General features: G+C 54.7%; 2 protein-coding genes and 1 pseudogene across 2 annotated transcripts; 2 read left to right on the forward strand and 1 right to left on the reverse strand.

Annotated features, from left to right (window-relative positions):
* Positions 1 to 291: 291 nt before the first annotated feature.
* On the reverse strand, positions 292 to 1,916 carry LOC139440471 (tetrapeptide repeat homeobox protein 2-like). Its single transcript, XM_071220097.1, has 3 exons — positions 1,808 to 1,916; positions 1,359 to 1,528; positions 292 to 894 (listed from the first exon to the last, which is right to left on the reverse strand). The coding sequence occupies exons 1-3, from the start codon at positions 1,914 to 1,916 to the stop codon at positions 292 to 294; spliced, it is 882 nt and encodes a 293-aa protein (XP_071076198.1).
* A 1,563-nt stretch (positions 1,917 to 3,479) lies between these two features.
* On the forward strand, positions 3,480 to 8,037 carry LOC112312828 (serine racemase-like; annotated as a pseudogene).
* An 8,044-nt stretch (positions 8,038 to 16,081) lies between these two features.
* Positions 16,082 to 25,026, forward strand: LOC112312813 (cone-rod homeobox protein). The gene is made up of 4 exons (XM_024569382.3): positions 16,082 to 16,241; positions 21,522 to 21,656; positions 22,314 to 22,465; positions 23,528 to 25,026. Exons 2-4 carry the CDS (start codon positions 21,557 to 21,559, stop codon positions 24,173 to 24,175), a joined length of 900 nt encoding a protein of 299 aa, XP_024425150.1. The 5' UTR covers positions 16,082 to 16,241; positions 21,522 to 21,556; the 3' UTR covers positions 24,176 to 25,026.
* Positions 25,027 to 27,226: the final 2,200 nt, after the last annotated feature.

The raw sequence follows: 27,226 nt of genomic DNA on the forward strand, positions 1-27,226 counted from the left end.
CCGCAGCGGACCTCTAACTCCCAAAGTTAGAGAAATACAAGTGGATTCACGCTGCACCAGAGTAACCCACCACCAAGCCCCGCCAGCCCTGCTTCCCGCACCCGCCTGGGCCCACGGTGCTGGAACAGACACCCTGGTCGCCTCTGGTCCCACGGGGTCTGGAGGACTTCGCTGGGACAGATGCCCCGTTAGACCCAGGGACATCCTGGGGTCAGAGTCCTTCCCATCCACAGAGTCCATTCCTTGGTTCCCAGATGGAGGAGGCGAGGAGGAGGGTCCCTCTAACGGGTCTCACAGGGACAGCAGATCCAGGAGATCAATGTCTGGCCAGAGATCCCCGTCGTTTGAGTCCTCAAGACTGACTGGGACCTCGGCTGGAGCTGGAACCGGAGCTGGAGATGCAGCTGGAGCGGCTGCGCCGGGGACCGGATTCTGGGCGTCCTGGGCAGGAGCCCCCCAGGCCTGCAGGGGGCTGGAGGCACTGGATTCCGCTGCTGCAATGCCTCCCAAGGGGTTGTGGAAACCTGAGCCCCCAGGAAGCATAGAGCTGCCGGAGGACTCGGGATCCTCGGGAAACAATAGGTCCCAAAGGGACTCCAAGTCCTCAGTGAACCCAGGACCCGAGGGCAATACCGGGTCCTCGGCGAACCCAGGACCCAAGGACAATACCGGGTCCTCGACGAAACCAGGACCCGAGGGCTGTACTGGGTCCTCAGTGAACCAAGGAGGCGAGGGCAGTACCAGCTCGTCTAGCAACCCAGGTCCCACTGCAGCAGGTGCGGCCCTGTGGACTCCTGGGCCCAGGGACGAGGCGCAGGCTTTCGAGCCAGGCTGCCTGGTTCTGGTTCCTCCCTGCAGCCTAGTCTGTTTGGCCCGGCGGTTCTTGAACCACACCTGGGGTGAGAGGGGACGGGAGCAAGTGTAAGAGGACAGGAGCTTGCAGCACCCACTTTTGCCCAGGGGTGAGGCGGCCCAGGTGAGGAGGGCCACGTGGCCTCACACATCTCCCTCCCCCCACAACCCAGCTTTTGGCTCCTGGGTTCAGTGGCCACAGGCGGGGACACCCAGGGGCCAGGACGCGGTCTGCCCCAGAGCACCCCGGGTTCAGAGAGGCCCTGAGGCCCAGGCATGGGGAGACTCCGGGGCATCGCTTTGGGGATAATTGCGTTGGCCGGTTTGCACCACACAGGGTGAGGTGGGCTCGGGGCTGGGCCCTGGGTCCACACGGGTGATCCCTTGCTATCGGGGTGACCCCGGGCAGCACTGGGCTCTCTGGCCCCTCATCCGCCCCACCTGCGGCCCAGAGGGAGGGCAGGCGGCCTGTGGTCTCCAAGCCGTGGGATTGGGTTGGGAGGTACCTGCACTTGCTGTTCCTGGAGGTTCAGCCTGGCCGCCAGGGTCTCGCGCTCTTCGTAGGACGGGTAATGGTTGTTCTGGAAGAACCTCTCCAGCTCATCCCGCTGTACCACGCTGTACACCGAGCGCTGCCGTCGCTGCCGCTTTGGGGGCCTTAGGGGCAGCGAGAAGCCTGGAGGAAGAGGAAAATGGTGTCAAAAGAGCCTCACAGACAGTCCCCAGGTAACCCCACCTGGGCCAGGCCCTTGACAGCAGGCGAGGATGGGAGTGGGGGCCGAGGCCAAGGTCGGGGCCGCGCTGTGGGTGCAGCCTGGCATCCAGACCAGCCGCCCAGACCCTCCACCTTCCTGACCCGGCCCCTCACCCGTCTACGCCTCAGTCTCCACATCTTCAAAATGGGCACAAGAACAGCGCCCGCAGCCCGCACAAGCATGCGGGGACCCAGGCTCACGCAGCCTGGCGCCAGGTGGTTCCCGCCTCACCTGCTTCACCACCCTCCACTCGCTGCAGGGAGCCACCCGCACTTGCAGGAGGCTGCGGGTGCCAGGCCCTATTCTCATCACGCTGCTCCCAAATATCCTTCCAGCCCCAAACTCACTAGGCCCTCCCAGACAAGGGGTCCTCTTCTGCACGCCCAAGAGCCCGCTGGCACAGCCTCGGCCCTCCGCCTCTTCTCCCTTCCTGCCTCGGTGGGTCCAGACTCACCCTCCCAAGACCTGGGTTCTTGCATCCTGGATGCTGCTGAGTCTGCCGTGTTTGATGCTCTGTCTTCCAGGTCTGGGCTTTAAATACCCCCGAGTGGGACCTCCGGGTCCTCGGAAACCACCTTCACCCTTGGCCACGCCCCCTCAGGAGACGCATTCCTGGACTAATCCTTTTATTGAGGACCTACTGTGTGTGGGGCCTATCTTGGGGAATGGAACCTGAGAGGCCAGATAGCCTGGGGCTGTAGCTCGGGAAGGGGGTGGAGTAAGGTAGGGTGGGGTCACGTGGGGTGAGGAGTCGCGGGGACTTAACCATTCCTTGGTGGGGGGTAGGCATTGCTGGAAACGTCCCTCCCCGGGTCCAGCCAGTGCCGCGGGCCCACCCTCTCCCTGGCCAGTCCTGGGCGTCCCACCTGCCCCACCACCCAGCAGCCTCCTCCCAGGTGCCCAGAGCCCACGGGCATTTCTCCACGCTGTTGTCCGGTGGTCCCCAGGCCCGGGAGACGGGCAGGGTTCAGACACACTGGCCCTGACCGTGGCGTGAATTCGTAGGGGCTGGTTTTCCTCCCCGGTGGTGGTGCGAGGGGGCCAGGTGGACAGTGAGCCGATGTCGGCCGTGAACGAATGAACCGGGTCTGCTCTGTGTGTCCCTGGTCACTGCATCCAGCCCTTGCGAGCGGTGCAGACCCGCGTGGAAACGTCAGGCCGGGCTCCTCTCCTGTCCAGGGTCTGCTGGGGACTCGGGTCAGGAGACAGTTCAACTCACAGCGCTCACCCCCTGGGGACTTTTATTATCCTCGGTGCGAGTGGCGGCTCACTAGGGCTCAAGTACCGAGAGAGACGCGGCGGAGCGATCTGGTGGCTGGGGTCACCTCCCGCGCCCAACCGCGGCTTCCCGGCTCAGGGCGGCTTTCCTAGGTCCTCCCACGGTTCTCCCGCTTCTCGGGAGCGCGCTGGTCGCCAGACCCGAGGCGGGCCCTGATGGCAACGCGGGAAAACCGAGCAATTTCCGTGGTCTGCAACGTGTGACGAGAGGCCCCCTCTCGCTGCTGTCGAAAGGAGATTAAGTGTAACGTTGTGCTGATTCGATGGGCAAAGATGAGGAGAGGGGTCCACCCTGGGCTTGGCGGCTGAGGGGGTGGGGAGGCGCCAGTAAACCTCCCTCTGTCATATTTGGAGGGTGGGTTGTTTCTGCGAGGGACTCGGTGGTATCTGTCCGCGTCCCTCCGCCAACGACTATCAGGAAGACAGCGGAGATGAATCTGTTCTGGCCAGACCCCTAGGCGACCTCATCTTGTGGCAGGACCCTGGTGGGGCCTAGGGGTCCATTGTCAGGCTAAGCCTGGCTCACAAGGCTCACCGTCGGCGAGCTACAAATTTCTCGGGAGATCAAATTCAAACTGAATAAAACATACAGACATGTTCATTGAGATTTCGCTCCTAATTTTGGCCCGCTACCTCACGCTCTATGCTGGCAAATGCCGCAAGCCATGGCCAGTGCTCGTCAAACAGGTTGACACGCCTATGACCCTGTAACCAGGCTGGGGCGGGGGGAGGGGCGGGAAAGCCCTCGGGGATTCGGGAGTGCAGCCCTGTAATCGGCCAGGAAAGGTGTGGGTGGATGGACAAGTTGACAGTTCACAATCGCCAGAAAAGCAAAGACAAACCCAAACCACTATCAACTGGGGAAGGGAGAAACCAAGCCTCGTGTATTCGTGCAACGGAATATTATTCAGCCACGAAAAGGAACGAAATGCTGACCGATGCCGCAACGCGGGGGAGCCTTCCAACAGGCCACAAAAGGGCGTATAGTGTCGGCCTCATTTAGCAAAAAATCCCGGGACAACTCCCTAGTGGCGGGGGCGGCTGGGGGGGGAGGGGTAGTCGGGAGTAACTGGAGACAGGTGTGGTTGGGTTGGGTTTCTACCTGGGGTGATGGAAATGTCCTCCCGTTGCTGGTGGTGGTGGATGGGAGACTCTGCGGGTGAACTGAAAAACTCTGAATTGCGTGCTTTAAACGGGTGGCTTTTGCGGCAGGGGCATGTAGCAATACAGAGGAAAAGCGGACATCACGCTCCTTTTCTTGTCCACTGGGCTGATCGGGGCGAGAGCAATGGGTTGCCTGCAGACCCGGCGGGGTGCGGGAGGAGGGAGTGGCCTTCGCTTCCCATCCATGGAGTGTAGGCTGGTGGGGGAATTTCTTCAGGGATGTGGGAGCCTGAGTCGGTGACGGGGGATGAGGGATCAGCTGTGGATAGTATCTTTGTCCCAACAGATTTATCGTCAAAAGAAAAAATTGCTCTGGGAGAATTCCTGTCCACTGGGAACAGGCACAAATATACACTTTTTGACATATCGGTGAACTGCGTTCATTGAATTAATTCATGTCCGGGAGCAAGAGAACAATTAAATAATGCTTGGCAACGCCAGACTAATGAACGGTTAAAAGGCGTGAGAGGAGGGACTTTTAGCAACAACTGAAGATTTTCCGCGTGCTGTTTGGGCTGTGCGTCTGGCGGAGGAGGTCTGACTTCCTGTTTCCAGCGGGTTCTGGGTCCTTGGGAGACTTTTGCTCCCTAACTCCGTTGTTTAGAATGAGAAAAGCTCGAGGTGACCGCTAATGATGAGTTGTTGCCAGCGAGTAATGTCTCATTTCTGAGAAGGGACACAATATGCAAAAAAAAAAAAAAAAAAAAACCCAAAAACCGCATGTACGCACACACATAAGCTATTTTCCGCACTCCTGGATTCTGCATCACCCCCATGGTTGACCCACCTCTTGCCCCCAAGACGCACACAAGTGGCAGACGCCTCCCGCCCTCTCTGCAGTGAGAGGCGTCACTCCGTGGTGGGGGAGGGGGCGCTCTAACAGGGCGCAGGGGAGGGAGGTCAAGCTGGGCTTTGAAACAATGATGGGCTGCTGGAGAGATGGTAGTCGGCTTCTGGCCTGGCTTTGTCCATTGGGGTTCCTCCCGATGTCTGTAGACATTGCCCTCTGCCTCTTCTTTCACTCAGAAGTACGGCCGATCCCCCATATTTGTGGATGCCATACTGGGGTGTTCCCTGCTGCCAGGGGGCACGCAAATAGTCTGCCTTCCTGCACTGGAGACACGGGTCCTCTGGGTATATTCAGTGCTGAAATGTTTGCATTTCTGAGCCTTTAAAATCGAGGTAGTATATGCACTACGTAGGATTTATCATTTCAGCCTTTCGTAAGAATACAGCTGAGAGGCATTGCGTACACTCACGATGTGAGCGACTATCACCGCCATCTACACCCAAAAGCTTTTGCATCATCCCCAGCAGAGACTCCGCCCCGTTCAACACCGACACCCCCTCCGCCTTCCGCACGGCCCCTCGGAACCTCTGTTCCACTTTCCGTCTCTGTGAATTTGACCAAGTACCCCACATAATGGAACATCCGTGTTGTAGCATCTATAAAATTTTCATCCCTTTTCATGGCTGAGTCATATTCCATTGTCTGTAAATACTATCTCTTGTTTCTCCATTCGTCCGCTGGTGGGCACTGGACTGCTCCGGGCTGTGGTGAATAGTACAGATGTGAACCCAGGCCCGTAAACATCTGAGTCCCTGCTTTCAATTCTTTTGGATATAACCCAGGGTGCGGGGAATTTTTCTACATTTTGTTGGTTATTTCATTGCTTACAATGGTCCCCAGGCATAGCTCCAAAATGCGGTCTTCTGTCCCTAAGCATCAGAAGGCTCTGGTGTGCCTTACCGAGAAAGACAAAAGTACACGGATGAGCTTCCCTCAGGCACATCTTTGCGTGCTGCCGTCCGTGAGTTCAGGTGACAGAGCCCATCACTTATATGCCATAAGGTGTCTATACGCAGAACCACACAAAACCAGGGCACGTGCTGAGCCGTTGGTGAAAACACAACCAGAGGCTCACCAGAGGCTCGGCAGGGGCAGAAAGGAAGCTGCTATTTCGGAGTTTCAGGTGACTGTATAGAATATAACTCCTCAGCCCTGGCTGGGCAGCTAAGTGGATTGGGGGCGTCCTCCCGTACAGCAAAGATTTCAGGTTGGAGCAGCAGTTGGGGTGCACGTCTAAGTTGCTCTTTGATGCACAGTTGGGGCTCATGGGGAGGCAGTGGATGGATGCTTCTCTCTCACATCAATACTTGTTTCTCTCTCGCGCTGTCTCCCTTCCCCAAATCAGTAAACATATCAGCATATCCTCGGGTGAAGAATAAAAACAGAAAGAATGAAACAATGCAAAGAAGCACAAAGTGGGAAGGTGAGCTGAGGCTGGAGCTGGGGGCCCCACTGGGAATCAAGTAATGGGGCGCAATCTTTTCTTCAAATGTGAACTCTTCCAGAAAGCTGGATCTTTTCAGATTGGTGGCGCCCTTCTCATAGTCAGGGGTTCGATTCCTGCCACTTCGGAAAAGCCCAAAGCTGTGGTTGCTCACAGCAGTGCAGATCGTGGCTGGGCTCTGGCCTCTGCTGCTGCACTGGAAGGAGTTCCTGCTTAGGTTGTGTTGCCTCAGACAGCTCCCAGCTGTGAACAAGTGGGACGACAAGCCCATGGAGCCTCTGTAGTGCTCAGGGAACAGAGTGAGGAGTCCAGAGAAAAAGTTACAAAACCAATGGTGGAAGAGCCCTGGCTGGTGTAGTTCAGTAGATTGAGCGTGGGCTGCGAACCAAAGGGTCACTGGTTCGATTCCCAGTCAGGGTACATGCCTGGGTTGTAAGCCAGGTCCCTGGTGGGAGGTATGTGAAAGGCAACCACACATTGATGTTTCTCTCCCTCTCTTTCTCCCAACCAGGATCCCACAGTGATGGCTGGGCAAGGGACAATTGCCACGGAAGTGCTGAACCCCAGGTTCCCTTGGTAGATGCATTGGTGCTACCTGTAGGAGGGGGAAGTTGCTGGAAGAGCAATTACAGTTACGGCTCTTAGACCTTGTGTGAAGGTAGGTATGAGCTGCCGAACCCTTGACTGCTACCAATCCCAACTGAAAGGGGAACTGACCCTCAACCCAACCCGGACCTTCCATAGCAGTTGGTGTCAAATTCAGCATAGGCTTAACCACCTGGCCTATTAGAAGGGACCTCGGGGCGATGTCTGCACCATCAGAGAGGATGGAATTAAGTATGCGACCCGGCTGGTGTGGGAGAGGATGGAACTGCTTATTGCACCCACAGCTGGCATTGGGGAGCTGACGTTGGTGTGGCTGCTCTTCTGCCTTTTGCAAACAATTTCCCCACAGGTAAGGAACGTTTGTATTGTGCTCGGTGGTGGAAATGTGGGCTTCACCTCCGTCCATTGGATGAAGCAGCCTGAAAGGCCAGTGCTTCCCAATCTGTTCTTGTTTAATTTGCCCATAAGCAAGAAATGGGGTTTGGTGTCTCCAGACACTTGCTGATTTTGTTTCCCTGTCACCATTAACTTCCCATCTTACTGTCTTAAACAGCTTTCAAAATCCTAAAATAAATAAATAAAAATTACAGAGCGGGTCAAAAGGGAACTCAGATCGTTCGAGGCGGTGCTGGGGCGGCTGTGCGAAGACAGGGCGAGGTCTGGGCGCCAGTCCGGTGCGGAGGAGGTGGGAAAACTCCCGGCCAAGTGCAGGGGTGCTGGGAAGGGCTGGTTCCCTGGACAAATAGCTTTCTGCCTCGGCATCTTCCCCCTGCCCTGTTCGGAAGGGCCAGGAAGGAATGCCGTTCCTCAGATTGGAGTTCCTGGGGCCTTCTGCAGAGCGGCGCGCCTGGGGCGAGGCCCTGAGCTTTCATCAGATGCTGAAGACAAAACTGCCCTCAAGGGCCACCTGCTGCCCTGCCGTGGAAATCTCGCCACTAACCAGGGTCCACCTGCAGCAGGCGGAGATCTGGGTGTTCCTCAGGGCAGCTGCGGGGCAACTTCGCTGCATCTCTCAAGACTTGTGCTTCCTCCCCAAGACGCCCCCCGCTGTGCAGGGACCCAAGGAACTGCCAATATCTGTTCCATAGAGGCACGCATGCTGCCCTGCCTGGTGGGGCTCAGTGCATGGAGCCTCCGCCTGAGAACCGAAAGGTGGCGGGTCCCATAGCCAGTCAGGGCACTGGCCAGAGCTACATGCCAGGTCCCCAGTAGGGGGCGCTCGAGAGGCAACCATCATTGTATCTCGCACACCGATGTTTCTCTCCTTCTCTTTCTCCCTCCCTTCCCCTCTCTCTAAAAATAAATAAAATCTTTTTTTAAGAAGACATACATGCCAAGAGGCAATCATTCCGGAGGAGGAAATGGGGCCCGTAGAGGGAGGAGGGATGTTCTAAAAGAGCAGACAGAAACGTTAGGCTCTGGGGTGACCACGAATGGAAGTGGGAAACCACTTCCCAGGCGTTGGGAACAGGACATCTCGGCTCCCAGGGGCCCTCTCTGACCCTGGGTCTCCCCTCTCACTGCTGCCTCTGTCTCCTCCTGGGGTGTCAGTGTGGCAGAAGCCTCAGACCCCCTCCTATCATTTCAGATAAGCAGAAGTTTTCATTCTACCTCACAGCCTGTCTGCTCTCCCCCCTCACCCAGCACAACGCACGTAGCCTGTCACTTGTCTGTCTCCCAAATCTGATCTAATTCTCTCTCCGCTCTGCGGCGGCTGGCCTGGCCTAAGAGGATTGGAGCATTTGCTAAGTGGGACCAGAACAGGGTCAGAGAACCTGCTGGGGGAGACGCAGGTCCCAGGATGGCCACAAGGGGGCGACAGAGGACATGGAGCAGCGGAAGCAGAGGGAAGGGTGAGGGAACAGAGGTGTCGCTGTCCCCGCTGGGCAGGCAACATCATTTAAAGGGTTAGGAGGATGGGAATACTGTTGATTTTTTAAATTTTATTACGGGCCTAAATCCTGATTTCCTACCCACTCTCCCCTCTCTTTCCCTCTGGGGGCCACAGGCGGTTCTGGAGATGGGGGGAAATAAGGATCTGGGGGTGTCTGACCAGGGCCCTCAGAGATGACCTGGATGTTGGTGGCCTGGGAATGTTCTGGAAGAATCTGATCTGCCAGGAATCAGGGCAGAGCCCTGGGGTCTCTGACATGATCTTTCTTGCAGTTTTAGGGTGTCCAAGTAAAGCATTGAAGAGAAAAAAATATTCTTTAATCCTCACCCAAAGATATGTTTATGGTTTTTAGAGAGAGAGAGAAACATTGATCCGTTGCCTCCCGCAGGTGCACGGCAGGGCGTGGACCCCGAAACCTTTTGGTGCTGGGGTGACCTCTAATCCATTGCACCACCCACCAGCCAGGGAGAGAGAAAAATGTTAATGCACAATGTTCAATATATTCTTAATCAATTGAAATATATATATCTTAAATTCCTCCATTTTAACTTGTAGTGCAGTAAGCAGTGAGTGAGGCAACTGATACCAACAGAAATCCTCTGCGTCCTCCACAGCTTTGCAGAGCTGCAGAGGCCCCAGGTGTGTCTGTCCCAGAGAAAGTCCCCCTGCGGCCCTGGGCCGGTGAGGCAGGGCCGTCGAGGGCCCGGTTTGGACGGGCAGACAAGCCTAGGCCCAAATGCTGTTTCTTCCGTCATTAGCTGTGTGTCTCTGGAGGACACTCACTTCTCCGAGTCTCAGTTTCCTCCTGTGAAGACCGGGGTGATGATCCTCAGCTCCCGAGCTGACCGCCTGCCCAGTACCAGGACCACCTGCACGGAGGTTATGGTCTGTAGGTGTGTGGGAACGCGCCCCTGAGTTTGTCCCACTCCGGCGCCCTCCTGTCTCTGGGTTCCAGGCCCCAGGGATGTGGGACTTTGGGCCGGTCATATGGGACACTGCGTGTCCCCGTGGTCCGGTCACTGCAGCGTTGATGTCCCTAGGACCTGTTCCAGCCCCACAGGCTCCTTCAACCCTGGTGGGGCCCAGGAAGTGTTATCTATAATATATAAAAATAATAATATAATAACTATAACATGTATTAGGTATTATATGTAATGCACAATAACACATGTATGTGTACATCTCTCTGTCTGTATCTCTTTCATGTGTGAGAAGAAGTACATCATGATGAATCTTCACACGGTGAACACAATTTACCAGCACCTACAACAAGAAGCCAACAGGATCGGTGTCCCGGGAGCCCTTCTCAGGTCCCCTGACCTGCTCCTTCTGCCCCCACCAAAGGCAGCAGGGTCTTGACTTCTAATGCCAGAGGCAGGGGTGCTGGATTTTGTCATTTGGGTAAACTGGAGCATACCATGCCCCCCCCTCTCTCTCTGCCACATGCTCTTTTCTGTCTGGTGTCTTTTCTTCAGCATCGAGGGTGGGAAATCCTTTTGCATTTTGTGTGTCTCATTATTCATTTCTTCTTGTTGCAGAAAAGCAGCTAATCCTCAAAGGTGCTTTGACAGGTTCTTTTCTCCTGGGGCCTATCAAAACACAGAGCATTCCACCACCCAGAAAGTTCCCACAGGCCACTTTGCAGCCCATACCCCATCTCCTCTGCAGGCGATTAATTTGCCGATATCAAACATAGTACATATTGATGAACAACAATAAGAAGTGTGGAAAAATAAAAAAAGGAAAATTTTAAAAAGAAATTTAAAAAATAAATAAAGTAAAACACGTATCGCTTGAGAGCGCATACCATAGAATGCACCCCTGTAAAGTGCGCCGTTCACGGGCACTCAGCACATTCGCCGTGCTGCACAGCTGCCCCCTCTGTCTAACTCTGGAACACCTTTCCCTCCCCCAGAAGAAACCCTCGTCCATTCCTCGCTATTCTCCCCACTACCCCGGCCCCTGGCAACCATTTTCTTATTTAACTTTTTTTGATTATTAACTAGAGACAGAGAGAGAAACATTGATGTGAGAGAGAAACATAGATGGGATGTCGCCTGTACACACCTTGACCCAGGGGTCAAACCCGCAACCTAGCTGCGCGCCCCGGCTGGTAACAGAACCTGCAATTCGATTTTTGGTGTACAGGTCAACGCCCCAACCAACCGAGCCACCCAGCCAAGGACTTGTGTGTTCTTGAACTTGGGAAGTGTACAGTCTGCTCTGGGTTTTCCAACAACACCAAGCAGTTAACTCAGCTCCGACACCGTGTATGTGGAGACACTGTTAACTTGGACATCAAAAGTCTCCCCAAACCAAGAGGCAAATGAATGTTTATTGGAGAGCCATAAGAACAGCTATTCGGACGCACTGATTGGGGCAGAAGCCCAAATAGTGTTCCAATGTGGAGACAAAGGCGAGGCGGGTGCGTGGGAATGGCAAGGGGACAATTACAGCAATAGAAGGAAGGCATTTCTATTAGTGCAGGGGGCATGGTCCCGTCAATTCCAAACAGTGTTCTTAATTTTCAGTCCTGTAGTTATGGGTCTGGTGGCCAACTTGTTACCTTTGTAAGCAGACCATGCTTGGGGACCACAAGGCCGCTGAGGCCCAGGTCAAGGGTCATTTCGCCCTGCTTTTAACATCCCAGAGGTCTGGGGAATAAAATGCTCCAGGCAGTTCTCTGGAAGGGCCACTCAGGCTCCGTTTCCAAGTGGCTCTGTTTCTCTCTTTGTCTCCAGGAGCAACCTGTCTCACAGGTTTTATGGCTCAAGCCCACGAGACTGCCCCCCCCACACACACACCTGCAGAAAGCCTGGCAAGTCCTGGTCGTCACCTGTGGTCCTGAGCAACAGGCCATACACCGCCTGGTCCCATGACCTCCTCTTTGGTGCCGTCCACCTAAAACTCCTAGGAAGCAGTAAGCAGGCAAAAGTGTTTATTTGGGATCAAGGAATTGCAATCTGGAGTCACAGGTTTGGGCAGCAACCTGAAGAGTATCCCACTCAGGAGTAAAATCAGGGTGTTTTTTTGTTTTGTTTTGTTTTTTTAAGGAATGGGGGGGGAGGAATATTTGCATGAGTTGTTTAGAAAGAGGTTTGATTGCTGTGGGAGGCAGAAAGCTAGTCTGGGCGGAACGTGGGCAGTCCAGGTACTACAGCCAGTTGCAGGTGCTTTCTGCTGAGACCTTGACGTTTTTGTGGCTTGGCGCCAAGTTTAAAAGCTCACAGTCCCACCCTGTGAGGACGTGCAGGAGGCCCACTTCTTTCATGGCCTCCCCGCTCCACCTAAAATCCCTTGACACTAGAGACTGCATTTCACCATTCACAGGTTTGAGGGATTTACTTAGAGCATCTCACAGAACTCAAGATAACATTTACTAACAAGATTACCAGATTATTAGAAAAAGAGATTAAAGGATAAGAACAGCTAGTTGAATGCAGTACACTCCGCCAGGTGCCAAAGGGTCCCAAAGGTAGGAACTAACGAGCTGGGCAAATTGGGGCATGACACCCTCCAGGCAGGCAGACAATTGGGGCGTGACACCCTCCAGGCAGGCAGACAATTGGGGCGTGACACCCTCCAGGCAGGCAGACAGAGTTCTGGTTCACCCTCTGGAAGCTTTCGGAACCTCATCTTTTTGCTTTGTTCTGGCGGCTCCATTACATCCGCATGGTTGGTCAAATCATTGGCTGTTAGCAATTAAATGTTGCCGATAACAATCTCCAGTTCCTCTCCAATCTCCGGAGGTAGGGAATAGGAGGGACTAAAATTCGCACCCTCTAATCCTGTGTTGATTTCCCTGCAACCAGCCCACCGATAAGTCACTGGAGGCTTTCTCAAAATAATCTCATTAACGTAACAAAAGATACCTTCCTCACTCTCCTCCAAGAAAACTCCAAGGGCTTTCGAAACTCTGCCCAGGGCTGGTTCTGAGACAAAGGTGTGCTCCTTACTTATGAATCACAATGGGACCTGTGCCCTGTGCTCTGGACGCTGCCTGCAGTAAAGGGTTCCTTGTGCTTTTCTGAGGACTATTCCATTCTATGGCTGGGCCAAAATCTACTCCTTTCCCGCCTGATAAACACTGGAGTTCTCTCCCCATTGGGACTAGCATTTTTTTTTTTTAAAGGCTGCTATGAACTTTTCTGTCCAACTCTTATTGTGCACATAACTTTAATTCTCTGGGATAAATACAGTCGCGTCCCACTTAACAGTAGGGATGCATTGTGAGAAATGCCCCTTTGGGTGATTTGGTCCCTGTGTGCACATGGTGGACTGTACTCGCGCAAACCCAGTTGGTAGTGCTCGCCCAAGCTGTATGGCCTGGCTGGCCTGTCGCTCCTGAGCCACAAATCTGTTACCGCACAAAAGAAACAAACATTTCCATCAAGAGAGACGGTAAACACGAGATGTGGGAGGTTGCTGCTGGCGGAACACGGTGCACTGTCGTGCTGCACATTTTTTTTATAAGTATAAAGAGCACGCTCCAAAATCACGATAAGAAGACCCAGGCTGATATGGTTCAGCTGGTTGGCCATGAACTGAAAGGTCACTGGTTTGATTCCTGGTCCGGGCACGCGCCTGGGTTACGGGTTCGGTCCCCTGGGGTGTGGAGGAAAGGTAAACCCATCAATGTTTCTCTCTCACATGGATATTCCTCATGCTCTCTTTCTCCCTCCCTTCCCTTCTTTCTAAACCAAAAAATAAATAAATAAATATATATATACACACACACACACACACACTATGTAAAATCACGATAAAAAGTATAGCATAGTAAACACAAACAGGAACACTGTAACGTATTATCCAGCATCACGAACTGTACCTCACTGTACGTGCGAGACTTTGATGTGACCAAGAGAGGAGAAGGCGTGGGGACACCATGAGGAGGGAGCCAACCTACGACTTTAAGATGCTACAAGGTCGTTAGGCAATAGAATTTTTCAGCCCCTTTGTAATCCATGGGACCCTGTGGTACATGCAGTTCACTGTTGACCTTGTTGACCGAGACATCCTTCAGTGGCCCGGGCCTACACCCCGGGGTGAAGGAGCTACCGGACCCACCCCCGGGAAAATAGCTCCACTCTGTAGAGAACAGCTGAGCAGCTCTGCAGAGGGACTGCACCCCCGAATTCCCGCCAGCGGGGTGGGGGCGTTCCAGGCGCTCCACCACCCAACCAGCGTTCGCGATGGCACTTTTTTGTCTTAGCCGCTTTCCTGGGCATGTGGCGGCTTCTCATGCAGCGCGTTAATTTGCATTTCCCTAAGGACACATAATATTGAGTGGTTTGGTTTTTTGTTTGTTTGTTTTGAAATGGGCGAGTGTATTACGGATGCACTGGACGCGGGAGGTGAGTCACGGGTGTAGGTGAAAACAGAAAGCGGCTTGCCCCAGGGTGTCCACTGTGGATTTGGACTCACGGTAACTGACCTCAGGGCCCTGTGAAGGAGTTTCCAAAACCCACCCCTCCACCCCTCTCACCCAGGGACGGAGAGCCAACTAGAGCCCAGATTCCAGAAGAGGTAACATAGACCAGCTGAGTAGCTGACCCTTCTCCCGTGAGCCTGCAGGGGCCTCGCTGCTCTTCCCTCTTCCCGCCTGGCCACCTCTCCATCCCTGCTCTGGTGGCAGGCAGGGGCTGTTACAGGAAGCATTCTCCCAGCCAGTGGCCTCCTGACTGGCCTGAGGGTCAGACAGCCCCTCCCTCGCTCCCTGTCACCCCTGGCTCCTCAAGCTAATGAAACCTGCTCTGATTCCCCAGCCAGGCTGCTGGCCTTAATCTCTCCTAGCAGGGGGGGAGGGGGGGGAGACCAAGGAATAAAGGGCCCCTTATGGGGAGATACAAGGACCCAGCCACAGGGTGGGATTCCCGTGATCTCTTGCACGTCTGTATATGTCTGTGCTGCATATTCATGTATATGGGGAAGTAGAGCAGACCCACACCCACGTGGGGACCTGGGGCTCAGCGAGACAGAGAGAGGAAAACACAGAGTGAGAGGGATAAGCACCATCGGGAGTGCAGAGCAAGAGAGGTTTAAGATAGGGAGAAAGAAATGACGGGAAGGTTAGAAAGAACAAGAATCGGAGGAAGAAGCAGGGAAAAGAGAAAGCAACAGGGAGAGAGGTTGGAGCTTAACAGACTGGATGAGAAAGGACAGAGGTTCTGAGGGTAGCCTGAGTTACAGGGAGAGGCAGACAGACAAGGGGATGGGGACAGAGAGACACAGAGGCTGAGAGATACAGAGAGAGACTGAGTCACAGAGAAAGAATGAGACACAGAGACTAAGAGAGACCAAGAGGAGCACAGGTAAGTTGAATAGGACAGGAATAGAGACAGAGATAGAGAATGAGGGAGGGGCACACTGGCCCTGGTTGGTGTGGCTCAGTGGACTGAGCACTGGCCTGCGAACCAGAGGGTCTCTGGTTCAATTCCCAGTCGGGGCACATGCCTGGGTTGCAGGCCAGGTCCCCAGTAGGGGGCCACAAGAGGCAACCACACATTGATGTTTCTCTCCCTGTCTCTCTCCTTTCCCCTCTCTAAAAATAAATAAAATTTTTAAATAAATAAAAAGAGAGGGGCACACTGGCAAATTGGCAGAGGTGGTGTAATCTGAGGCCCAAAGAAAAAAGAAACTGAGGCACAGAGAACCCAAACAAAGACCAAGCATTGGAGGGAGGGAGGGAGGGATGGAGAGAGAGACAGAGGGAGGGAGAGAATGCAAGCAAGAGAGAAAAGAGGACGTATGAGAAGTTCATGTGCAAAGGGAGATTCAGGAAAGTCAGAGACGAGAGGGATGGAAGTTGAGGCTGAACAAAGGAAGCGAAGGGAAACAGAGGCAGGACAAGAGAACACCGGGACATAGCAGAGATGAACTCACTGGCACACGGACTGTGGGCACAGAAAGGTGACCCAGGAAGCCCTGCTTTCTTGTTTTTCAAGTGACCTCTCAGGAACACCCAGCGCGTTTGTCTTCCTCTTTCATGGGATAGTAGCCGAAGCTGGAAGGACAGCAGTTAGACCTAAGGAAGAACTTCCCTGAGGGGTGGGGGCCCCTGGTCACAGCAGGAGAGAGGGCCTCCCTTCCCCATCAGCCCTAATTGCCCAGATGGCACAGTGGGGAGAGAGGAGGATTAGGCAGATGGGTGCCCCTCCCCCTCCCAGCCAATGTCACCTCCCCATGCCCAGTCCAGTCCCCCACCCGGGGCCGGGATTACCCTTCGAGATCCAAGCCACACAGCAAATGACATCACTCCCGGCCAGGGCTTAAAATCTGCCCCTGTGAGGGGACCCGCTTCCTTCAGCCCCTGCCCTCAGACAAGTCTGCCCAGGACGCACTGCGGAAATAGGCTCCTTCCATTCAACACTGCCTTGGAGTCCGGCGCAGGGGCTGGTAAGGAGTGTGCGGTCTTTGCGGGACAATCCCACAGGGAACAGGGGCTCCATCCTGACCTTCAGGGGCACTGCTGGGCTGGGACCGCCGCAGGGGAGAATGAGGGTAGACGGGGGAACTGGCCCGTGGTATAGGGACACTGGAGGACTCAGGGGACATGAAGCAACCAAGCTGTCTCCGACTGGGGCTTCTTACCCCTTGGAAGGCACCTGGCTCAGCTCCCCACGGTATTTTCTTTAACGGTCATCGCAGCCAGAAATGGTCTCATCATTTGCACCCGGCTCCCTAGAAGTGACGTGACGCCCCCAGAGGGCCAGGTTTTGCGGCTGCAGCAGGAGGGAGGGGCGCCTGAGAGGTGCCCAAGGGGACTGGGAGTGGGGCGATTTGGGGATCGGGGTGCTGGTGGATTGAATCCGTGGGGGCCTCCCTGCTTCCAGAGGCTCTGGCTTTCCCCATGTTCCGTCTCTAGTAGGGGCACACGAGTCTCAGATCTTTGTCCCACTGGATGGAGGAGCCCATGGGGCCACCGAGGTCTGGCAAAGGAGGACCTTGAACGAGGGGAGGCTGGCCCAGGCTGATGTGCAGCCATATGAGTCTGCCCTTCCTCACTGCGCAGCCTTGGGCCCTTCTCGTGGTCTCTCTGGGCCTCGGTCTCCTCATCTGCAAAGCGGGGACAATGACAAGTTGCCACAGTGCTTCAGTCAGATGAGCCATGGCCAGCCCGTGTCTCAGTCGGGGGACGGGGCTGGCCTCGTCCTGCTTTGGGGGATCCCAGGTAGAGCTGAGGGTCAAGGACAGGGCTCTGGGGCCTGAGGCATCTGGGCTCTGTTTCTGGCTGTGCCACACACACCTGTGTGACCTTGAGAACCAACAGAACCACACTCAGCCTCCGTTTCCTCGTCTGAGAAATGGATGTCTGAGCTCTGGGGAGGCTGTGGTCAGCGTCCCTGAGAGGCCATGTCGCGCAGTGACCGGGAGGGCACAGGCCTAGGGCTCAGGGCTGGCTCAGCCCTGGCTCTGCCACTGACGTGCAGCTCAGGCCTAGGGACCCTCCTCCAAGCCTCCGTCCCCTCCTCTGGCAAGTGGGGCGATAACAGGAAGTTCTCACTGTATTATTGCTCCCCCAGACCTTGTTCCGGGGCCCTGCCCGCAGTGGTTGAGCAGCTGGGGATTTCAGCTGGAGGTCGTTCCTGTGCTCAGCTGCCTGACCTGGGGCGGGCACCTTCCTCCCCACCCTGAGCCTCAGTTTCCCCGCCTGTAGAATGGGGTGATCTCCATGAATACCCACCAGGTGGGTGTGAGGCTTCAGGCCTCACCTGTCCAAGCACCTGCCCAGGTGGGAACCCAGGCCCCACAGGCTGCTGAACCCCAGGAGCCCTGAACACCCTGCAGGTTGGCCCCCAGGGCAGGGACAGCGGTCTCCCTGCCCTGCTCTTCAGGACCATGAGCCATCATTTCTCCAACAGCACAGTCACAGGGCTGGGGTCAGGCCCGTCACAAAGTCCCCACAAGAGGCGAACGCTGCTGTTTTCTGTGACCCTTCAGGCCAGACTCCCAAAAAGCCTTTGGCAGGCACGCTGTCTGCCGAGGGGAGGAGACCTGAGGTTCTGGTGCCATCAGCTGCCTCATCATTTTTTTATTTATTGATCTTAGAAAGAGGAAGGGGGACAGAGAGTGGACCACTGATATGCTATTCCACTTATTGATGCATTCATTGGTTGATTCTTGTACGTGCCCTGACTGGGGATCGAACCCGCAACCTTGGCACATGGGGATGTTGCTCCAACCAAATGAGCTACCCAGCCAGGGCTCAGCAGCCTCATCTTATTGCCAAACCCAGAGACAGTTACTTTTGTAACTTTTTGTAACTTTTGTTACTATTCTTTGCTCAAATCTTACCCACTCTTATTGGAGGTCTCCTGTCTTGAAAGTCATTATCACTATCAGCTGCTTGGTCCAGCGCCAGCCAGTTCCTCCCCAAGGCTCAGATTCCCCAGCCATAGGTTGGAATCACTGGGGGTTGGGGGGCAAATTCTAGGCTTTCAGGAAGACCAGCGGCTTGGCAGGATAACCTGAGGCAGATTCCCCCACGAAGACTTTTGATCTGGGCCTGCAAACGGTCCTGAGCAGAACGTGTTCACGATCCTCTGCTTCCACTCTCTCCAGAGGTTCCGATGGGATGTCATTGCCCCCTGGAGAAGAGAGAGGGGATGTGGGCTAGCCCAGCTGGGGGCCGGGAGAACAGGGCCCCGGGGAATTCAGGGTTGGAATCCTACAGCCTGTGTGTGACCCTGGGCAAGTCACAGTGCTGGAGGCTGAAGGTGTTCTCATTTGTAAAATGGGAGCACAACAGTATAGCCCCCGCCTCCCTAGGCTGTGCACAGGACTCGGGGGCGCCCTGTGCCGGGAAGGCCTGGGTAGGGGCCATCTGTGTCTGTGTAGCAAACCAAAGGCAGTAACTGTTCACGATGTTGTACCGTTTCCGAGGGACCGGAATCCAGGAGCAGTGTGACTACAGGACCCTGGCTCAGCTCGGGGTGTCTCACGCCGCCCTGCCCAGAGGTCCGCCAGGGCCGCCGTCGCTGGGGGGCTCGCTCCCATGGCTGGTGGCCGGAGGCTTCAGTTCTTGGCCACGGAGACCTGTCCACAGGTCGGCTGGAGCATCCGCCAGCTGGAGAGCCAGCCTCGGGGGCCACACCGTCACTTCTGTGACATCCTATGAGTTGCACCTGTCAGCCCTGCTCAGTGGGAAGGACAATTCAAGGGTGTGAAGACCAATATCAGGCTCTGCCGGGGACATCAATAGATTCTCGTGGTCTGATGTTGTTTTTGTTTTTTTATTATCAGCACGGAGCCTCTCCGTTTTCCTCCTATCGGGTCCTACATAATCTTACTCCACTTTGCCCCGTGTTTACTCGTCCCAGTCACAGTGCCCTGGCTGGTGTGGCTCAGTGGATTGAGTGCTGGCCTCTGCATCAAAGGGTTGCCAGTTCGATTCCCAGTCAGGGCACATGCCTGGGTTGCAGGCCAGGACCCCAGCTGGGGGTGCACAAGAGGCAACTACACACTGATGTTCCTCTTCCTCTCTTTCTCCCTCCCTTTCCCTCTCTCTGGAAATAAATAAATAAAATCTTTTAAAAAGATAAAAGAAAAAAACATTTCAGACTCCAGGCCTTTCTACCTACTGTTCCCTCTGCCTGGAACACCCTGGACCTGAGACGGTGCCTTGGCTGCTACGGAGGCCTTCACCTGGCGAAGATCGCCCCATTGCCAAGGGCCCTTCTCTGATCTGAATTAGATACTCGCCCTCACCCCCACCCCGTCGTTATGCTCTTGCCCCCATTTCACTTTCCTGGGAGTTCTTGAAACTCTCAGAAGGCGTTTTGATTCTCTAAAAACCACCTTACTTCTTTGCTCACTGTCTGTCTCTCTGACTTGAACTTGGAAGTTCACTCCTGTGGGAACAGGGATGCTGCCTGTCTTATTTCTTGCTACGTCCCCTGTTCCTAGAGCGTGGTAAACTCTTGGAAAATATTTCCCGAAGGGACAGAAGAACCCCGATTTATAATAAATAGAACTCTCCCCTCAAGTGAGAGAGGAGAGGAACGGGACAGTGAGGGAAGGAAAGGGTGGAGCAGAAATAAATGTCCCTTTTTTATTCATGTACTTCTTTTTCAAAGATGTATTGGGGGTGCTGGGGACACAGCAGGGATGGAAACAGGCCCAGTCCCTGCACTTGGGTAGCTGGCAGAGCTGGGGAAGACAGGCAGGTAAAGAAACTTATACAGGTGTTCCATTTGAGATGTGCCAAGCCTTGAACAACAGGAGAGGGAAAATGAGTATGAGAGAGAGAGAGAGAGAACCAGAGACAGCTGAGGGTGGGGATGGCCACCCGGGAGGCTATGTGTGAGCTGACACCTGTACGAGGAGGGGTTCACTGGGGAGCGGGCACTTTGAATTGGGGGAACAGGCACTCCTGGCCCCAGGAACCGCTGGTACCACTGCCCCGAGAAGCTGCGAGGTTTCCCGAGGCACCTTAATGAGGGCAATAGGGGGCCATGGAAAGGTTCCTGTGTCTTTTGCTTTCCTTTTTTTTTTTTTTTTTAAATTTTTTTAGAATTTATTGTTGTCTTTGTTTTAGAAAAGACTACACATATTTATGGTTAAAAAGTTATCCAGCCCCGGTCAGTGTGTCTCAGTTGGTTGGGCATCACCCCGTAAACCAAAGTGTCGCTGGTTCAATTCCCAGTCAGGGAACATGCCTGAGTTTTGGGTTCAATCCCTGGTCAGGGTGCAGGCAGGAGGCATGGATTAGTGTTTATCACGTTGGTATTTTTCTCCCTCTCTTTCTCCTTCCCTTCTCCTCTAAAACCTCTCTCCCTTCCCCCCTCTCTAAAACCTCTCTCCCTTACCTTCTGTCTAAAACCCCTCTCTCCTCCTCTCTCTCTAAAAGCAATGGGGGAAAAAGTCACCAAAGGGCCGAAATAGTTTTCGGACTGTATCAGTGTAACTACTCCTTAACTGGTAAGGAGTTGAAATTACATTCGGCCCTTTGAAAGCAACCGCAGGCCGATGTGGCCCCCGGTGAACATGACTTTGACACCCCTGCCTTAGGGTCATCCACCAGCCCAGTTTGTCTGGGGCTCTCCCAGGTTTGGCCCTGAAATCCCACATCTTCAGAAAGCCCCTCTGTCCCAGCCCCACCGGGCCAGCTGGCCAGCCCGCTCTCCGTGTTTCTGCGTGAGGCTGAAGGTCCTCTCCAGGGTCAAAGAAGGAAAGGTTTTGGAGAGGGAAGGAATAGGATCAGATATTTTTTTAATCCTCACCTGAGGATATGTTTGGGGTTTTCTAGAGAGAGGAAGTGAAAGGAAGAGAGGAACCTCAGTGTGACAGAGAAACATCCATCGGTTGCCTCCCGTAAGCGCCCAACCAGGGATGGAACCCGTAGGCTAGGGATGTGCTCTGGCCCTGGAGCGTGCTCTCGACCCTTCGGTGCGTGCGCCATTCGGCCAGGGGAGGGTCAGGTCGTCTAAAGGACAGAGCAAGAAGAAGAGCTTTTCTTTACAGCGTCCATGGCAGCTTTGGCTCTGCTTTACAGAGTCTCGGTGAAACCTTGAGGACCCTGACCCCAGGGCCAGTTTTATAGGTGGGGAAACTGAGGCACCGAGGCCCAAGGCCGTGTATCTACAAAGAGACCGGGGCGGGATTTGAACCTAGGCCTTCCTGTCACCTCGAGGGTGTCAGGGGGGTGTCTGAGCCTTGTCTGCCCTTCTCTTGCAGGCCCGCTGGCCCGGGCCCCAGCGTCCCTGACGAACATGATGGCGTACATGAGCCAGGGGCCCCACTACTCTGTGAGCACCTTAGCCCTGGGCGGCCCCGGTGTGGATCTGGCGCACCAGGCTGTGTCCTATCCAAGTGAGTACAGCCCTTCTCCCCGCCAGCCCACTGGCCCCCGCCTCTGGGGGCCTCTGGGGGCCCTGGCCCCCGGGAAAAAGATGGGCACTTACAGGGGTGACAGCAGGGCTACACGCAAATGCAAAGCACCACTCTCTGTCACATGTGGAAAAGCATACGGACTTTCATAGAAAACAGGAAACTTGGGAGCAGGGGGAGTGATCTGGAAGCAGGACCCAGAGAAATTCCCGTCAGCAACGCTTTATTTCTAAGAGAAGGGAGCTCTCCTTTTTTTTTTTTTTTTTTTTTTTTTTTTTTTTTTTTTTTTTTTAGTGTGGCATTATTTTTTAGCTTTTTTTTTCCGTTACATGGAACATTACGGACCTGCCGCTTTGACAGGCTAGAAATGGTTGAAAGTCCACAATTCCTTCAGTGCCTAACACATTTTAGAAAGGGGCCAAAAAACAAATCCATGTACCTCCGTACAAGGCTCAAGCCAGGTGTCCATGGGGTGTGGCATGAGCCCTGGAATGACAGACAAAGAGGGGCCCACTCCCAGGGGGGCAGGGAGGGCCTGAAGGTCAGGGCAGATGAACACCTTCGGGGCCTCACACCAGCTGCAGAAGAGCACAGCAGGCCCAGGCCACCCACCAGTCCCTCTTTCCTGCCCCGACCCAGGCGCCCCAAGAAAGCAGCGACGGGAGCGGACCACCTTCACCCGGAGCCAGCTGGAGGAGCTGGAGGCCCTGTTTGCCAAGACCCAGTATCCGGATGTGTACGCCCGAGAGGAGGTGGCTCTGAAGATCAACCTGCCCGAGTCCAGGGTTCAGGTGAGATGTTCTGGTCCCCAGGCCCCTCCCAGCCCTTCCTGGGACCCAGAGCTGTGGGAGGAAGGAGAGGTCCCAGAGGGAACAGCTGCTGTCAGAAAGGACCCTTAAAAATTCCTCACTGGCCTTGTCTCTTACCACCCTACACTTCCCGCCACCCTCCCCAGCCAACTGCCCCCCACCACCGCTCTTCCTCTAACATGCCTGCCAAACACACTCCTGCCTCAGGACCTTTGCACTCTCTGTTCCCTCTACCTGGAAGGTTTATTCCCCATCACTCTGTTTAAGACCTCTACCGACCAATCAAGTCACCTTGCCAGTCAGTGAGACTTACACCAACAGTGGAATTTCAAGTTGCAATCTTGCCCTGACCGGCATGCTCAGTTGGTTGAGCGTCAACCCCCAAAGCGAAAGTTCACGGGTTCGATTCCCAGTCAGGGCATATGCCTGGGTTGCAGGCTGGTCCCTGGTTGGGAACCTGTGCAACAGATCATTGTTTCTCTCACAATCAGTGTTTCTCCTGTCCCCTGCCCTCCCCTCTCTCCAAAAATAAATGAAAAGAATCGTTAAAGTTGCCATCTTTCTCCACCCCGCCCCCCACTCTACTGCTCTCCCTTATCCCATGCAGCTGGGTCTTCTATAGTATTTATCACCTTCTAAGATACTGTGTGATTCACTTGCTTACTGTTTATTTATACTCGGTCTCTCTCAACTAGAATGTCAGCATCGCTGATGTGGAAGGCAGTGAATGTGTGTCTATTGACTGATTGCATGGATGTGTGAATGTGTGTGTGTGTGTGTGGATACGGATGACTGTATGTACGTATTGGATGAGTGCGCTTGTGTGTATGTGAACGATTGGGTGGATGGATGGATGGATGGATGGATGGATGATGGATGGATGAGTGGATGGACAGACGGACGGACTGCCCATAACTGACTGCAAAGTGGAGAGGTGTGACACTGGCGTGTCTCACCAATAAGCAGCATCCTTCCTGAGCCCCATGAGGGCTTCCCTTCGCTTCCTCCCCACTCAAGCACCCGCTCTCTCCTCTTGCCCCCCAGGTTTGGTTCAAGAACCGCAGGGCTAAGTGTCGGCAGCAGCGGCAGCAGCAGAAACAGCAACAGCAGCCCCCAGGGGCACAAGCCAAGGCCCGTCCTGCCAAGAAGAAGGCAGGCACATCCCCAAGGCCCTCCACTGATGTCTGTCCAGACCCACTGGGCATCTCGGATTCCTACAGCCCCCCTCTGCCCGGCCCCTCAGGCTCCCCCACCACAGCAGTGGCCACCGTGTCCATCTGGAGTCCAGCCTCGGAGTCCCCTCTGCCCGAGGCCCAGCGGGCTGGGCTAGTGGCCTCCGGGCCTTCTCTGACCTCGGCGCCCTACGCCATGACCTACGCCCCAGCCTCTGCTTTCTGCTCTTCCCCCTCAGCCTATGGGTCTCCCAGCTCCTTCTTCAGTGGCTTGGATCCCTACCTGTCTCCCATGGTGCCCCAGTTGGGGGGCCCGGCTCTCAGTCCCCTTTCAGGCCCCTCCGTGGGCCCCTCCCTGGCCCAGTCCCCCACCTCCCTGTCAGGCCAGAGCTACGGCTCCTACAGCCCAGTGGACAGCTTGGAGTTCAAGGACCCCACAGGCAGCTGGAAGTTCACCTACAACCCCATGGACCCTCTGGACTACAGAGACCAGAGTGCCTGGAAGTTTCAGATCTTGTAGAAGCAGCTCGTCTCCGTCCCTTGCTGGGGTCTGCCTCCCTGAAGCTTTGAGACTGGGACAACAGCTCTGAGAAAACAGCAGGAGCCAGCCGTGCTGCGGAAGGCTGTGGCCCCTGAGCAGCTTAACACAGCGGGGTCCACCCCTCTGCCCCCTGAGGTGGAGGCTCCTCCCGACCCCACCCGGGGCAGCTCAGTACTTCTCCCAGCCCACACCTGTTCTAACTGGTCCATGAGCCCCAGGCTGTCGACATGGGGCTGAGAACTTGTCCCAAAACCAAAGGAAACCAAGCTTGCTGTTGACTTGGGGGTCATATTTAGGTCGGAATCGAGATGCCATTGAACAAACAACTAGAGGGGCTCAATTCCTTAACTTTCCATGTGACGCACTTCTTTAGCATGGGGCTAGAGATCCTTCTAGAACTTCCAAAGGCAGACTTGAAGAGGCCCCCGTCATGGAAACTTGGGCCAATGATATACAGTTAAATAAAGAACATTTCCTCGGCAACTCGAGCAGACTCCACCAATGTCAGGTTTGCCGGGTAGGGTTAGGGGGCTGTTCACTGTGCATCAGGCATCTATTTCCTCTTAGTTTCTCCTTAAAGAGACTTCATCATTCAGCCGCTCATTCATTCGGACATTGGGCAAGGACACATTTGGTAGAACGGAAGGCAGGTTGCCTGTGCCATGTCTATTGGTTTTTCCTTTTGGTTCAGGCTGTGTTCAAGGTGAAGTTCCCCCAGACTTTGGAGGGATTGTGGTAGTTGCAAAGAACGTACCAGCTACAGTTGGGGGTGCTTCAGAAAAGAAGAGGAGGTAGACAGGCTTCCCACCCATAAATATACAAAAGCCAGAGGGGGGGCGGGGGGGAGGACAGATTTGGAGGAAGGCCCCTATGTCAAACAGACAATCCCTCTTTCAGATTTTTGCCTGAGGTTTCGATAGTGAGACTGGACCCCAGGGCTTGGCCTGAGGACGCTTTCTTGGGGCAGCAGCATGATTTTCAATACAATTTGACCCACAGCCACAGAGGGCACGGTGAGGGCTTTAGGAAGGAGTCCGGCATTGGGATACTCCTGGAAGTTTGGTGTTTTGGCTTCTGCCACCTCAGCCTGGCTTCTCCTTTCATTTCTGGTTTGGGGGAGTTTCAGTCATGGATGTCACGAGGCTCGAGGTGAAAGAGAGTGAGGTGGGAAGGCTGGGGGAAGCTGGTGCATGGCTAACGGCTGGCTCCCCAGGAAGAGGAAGGGCCCCGATTTGTAGTGCTTGCCAATTTCCGTGGTGTAAATACTCCTGTTAGGGCTGAGTTCACCAAACTCAGAGTTGGGAAGAGATGTGTATGAGCCTCGGAGCTCATGAGTGGGTAGGAGCTGGCTCCAGACCCCCAGAGTGGGAAGGGGTACCAGGAGGAAGCTGCAGTGTAAAGAGAGGCATCAGGTGATTTTTCTGGGTTCAGGCTAAGAGAGGTCCCCACACGCTGAACCCCCTGTGGGCACAGTGCTATCACTGGAGCCCACAGAGATGGTTTTACTCAACATGCCACTTGGTCATCTCTTGTAAGCCTGAGTCCTGCTGGGCTCTGTGACCTTAAACCTGGGAGAGGCACAGAGTCCAGCGTGGGCCACTGATACACAGGAGGATGGCACATGTTGGGGTGCAGGATGGGGGGGTCCAGACAAGATTCACAGGAGAGGGGCAGGCAGAGGTGAAACTGTGTTCTGGGTTGGGGCCAGAATGCATGGTTAGTTACTCATGTGGTAGACACTCCCGGGCTCTGTGGGGAGTGCAAAGTGGAGCTCCCCATCCACCGGGGAGGGCACGTCTGTGCAAGCGATTCAGAGGCAGCTCGATGAGGGGTCCAGGGAGGGCTTGGTGGATGGGCGTGATGTTCTGAAGGAGGCTGGAAGGCAGTAGAAGCTGGGAGACACAAGTGACCCCTATCTCGGAGTCTCCCAAGATTTCATGAGGAGTCGGAAAGAGCGAGGAGTGGAATCCTCTCAGGAGCTTTTTGGGCTAACCAAAGGGTCAAAGGGCTCACCTTCCAAGGCCCAGAAGAGCGACGAGGGAAGTGGGGACATAATGAAGGGGCCACCGTCCCTCAGTCGCCCCCCCCCTTTCCCACCCCCGGGGAACTCCAGGTGTCCCTTCCCTGGCCCCTCTCAGAGTAAAAATGATTAAAATGTTGAATCCCACTTAAAGTCTGGGTGATTTATTTTTATTTCCACAGCAGGGCAGACCTGAAGGGTAGAAACAGGAATTGCTCTGTCCCTTCCCTCTCCCCCCACATTCTGTCTCTGGAAGCATGAGCCATCCAGACACATCCTCTGTTTGGTCACTGTCTTTTCCTCCCGAAAGCCCGTGAAGCAGGGACAGGGGCCCAGACGGCTGGCCTCCACCCGCACTGGCCTCGCTGGGCGCCCCAAACTTCCTGTCTCCACAGCCCACGCAGGGATGAAGCCCTCCCCGCCAACCTCTGCGGCTTCACCCCACCGTCCTCCTCCTTCCGTCTCTTGTCCCTGGATCATTTCAAGCTATTTCTCACCATTTCTCTCTAATCTCTTCCTTTCTCTCTCTGACTCTGGACTGTCTCTCAGGCTCCCAGTCCCTGTTTCTTTTTGCTCTTTTTGTCTTTTTCCTTCTCCTCTCATTCCCTTTGTCTCCGACTTCCTGTTCCTCCACCTCTAAGTCACCTTTCTCTGCTTCTGTTCCTCTCGTCGCTGAGTCCCAAGGGGGTTGAACACAGGATTGATGGGGTCAGGCACACTTGCTGTCCAAGTCTGGTGCAGCCACGCTGGTCACGTGACCGTAGGGGATTCATTTTGCCCAGCCTCAGTTTCCCCACACAGGGCATCAAGAAGACCTACCCTGAGAGAATTAAATGAGATTGTTATATATTAGGTAGGTGGTCCTGAAGGCTGGTCCATGCTCATAGGCCAATATATATTGATTTCTTTTTGTGGTTAAAATAATATACATTCCCCCTGGCTGGGTAGCTCAGTTAGTTAGAATGCTGTCCTGATATGCCAAGTTTGTGGGTTCAATCCCCAGTCAGGGC

The sequence above is a fragment of the Desmodus rotundus genome, chromosome 12 (genome assembly GCF_022682495.2).
Source record: "Desmodus rotundus isolate HL8 chromosome 12, HLdesRot8A.1, whole genome shotgun sequence".
Taxonomy (NCBI): domain Eukaryota; kingdom Metazoa; phylum Chordata; class Mammalia; order Chiroptera; family Phyllostomidae; genus Desmodus; species Desmodus rotundus.

Coding starts and splice junctions, on each gene's coding strand:
- LOC112312813 (XM_024569382.3), top strand. CDS start 21,557: ATGATGGCGTACATGAGCCAGGGGCCCCACTACTCTGTGAGCACCTTA. Junction 21,657..22,313: donor CCAGGCTGTGTCCTATCCAA/GTGAGTACAGCC, acceptor GCCCCGACCCAG/GCGCCCCAAGAAAGCAGCGA. Junction 22,466..23,527: donor TGCCCGAGTCCAGGGTTCAG/GTGAGATGTTCT, acceptor CTTGCCCCCCAG/GTTTGGTTCAAGAACCGCAG.
- LOC139440471 (XM_071220097.1), bottom strand. CDS start 1,916: ATGAGAATAGGGCCTGGCACCCGCAGCCTCCTGCAAGTGCGGGTGGCT. Junction 1,529..1,807: donor ACCACCTGGCGCCAGGCTGC/GTGAGCCTGGGT, acceptor CTCTTCCTCCAG/GCTTCTCGCTGCCCCTAAGG. Junction 895..1,358: donor TCCAGGAACAGCAAGTGCAG/GTACCTCCCAAC, acceptor CTCTCACCCCAG/GTGTGGTTCAAGAACCGCCG.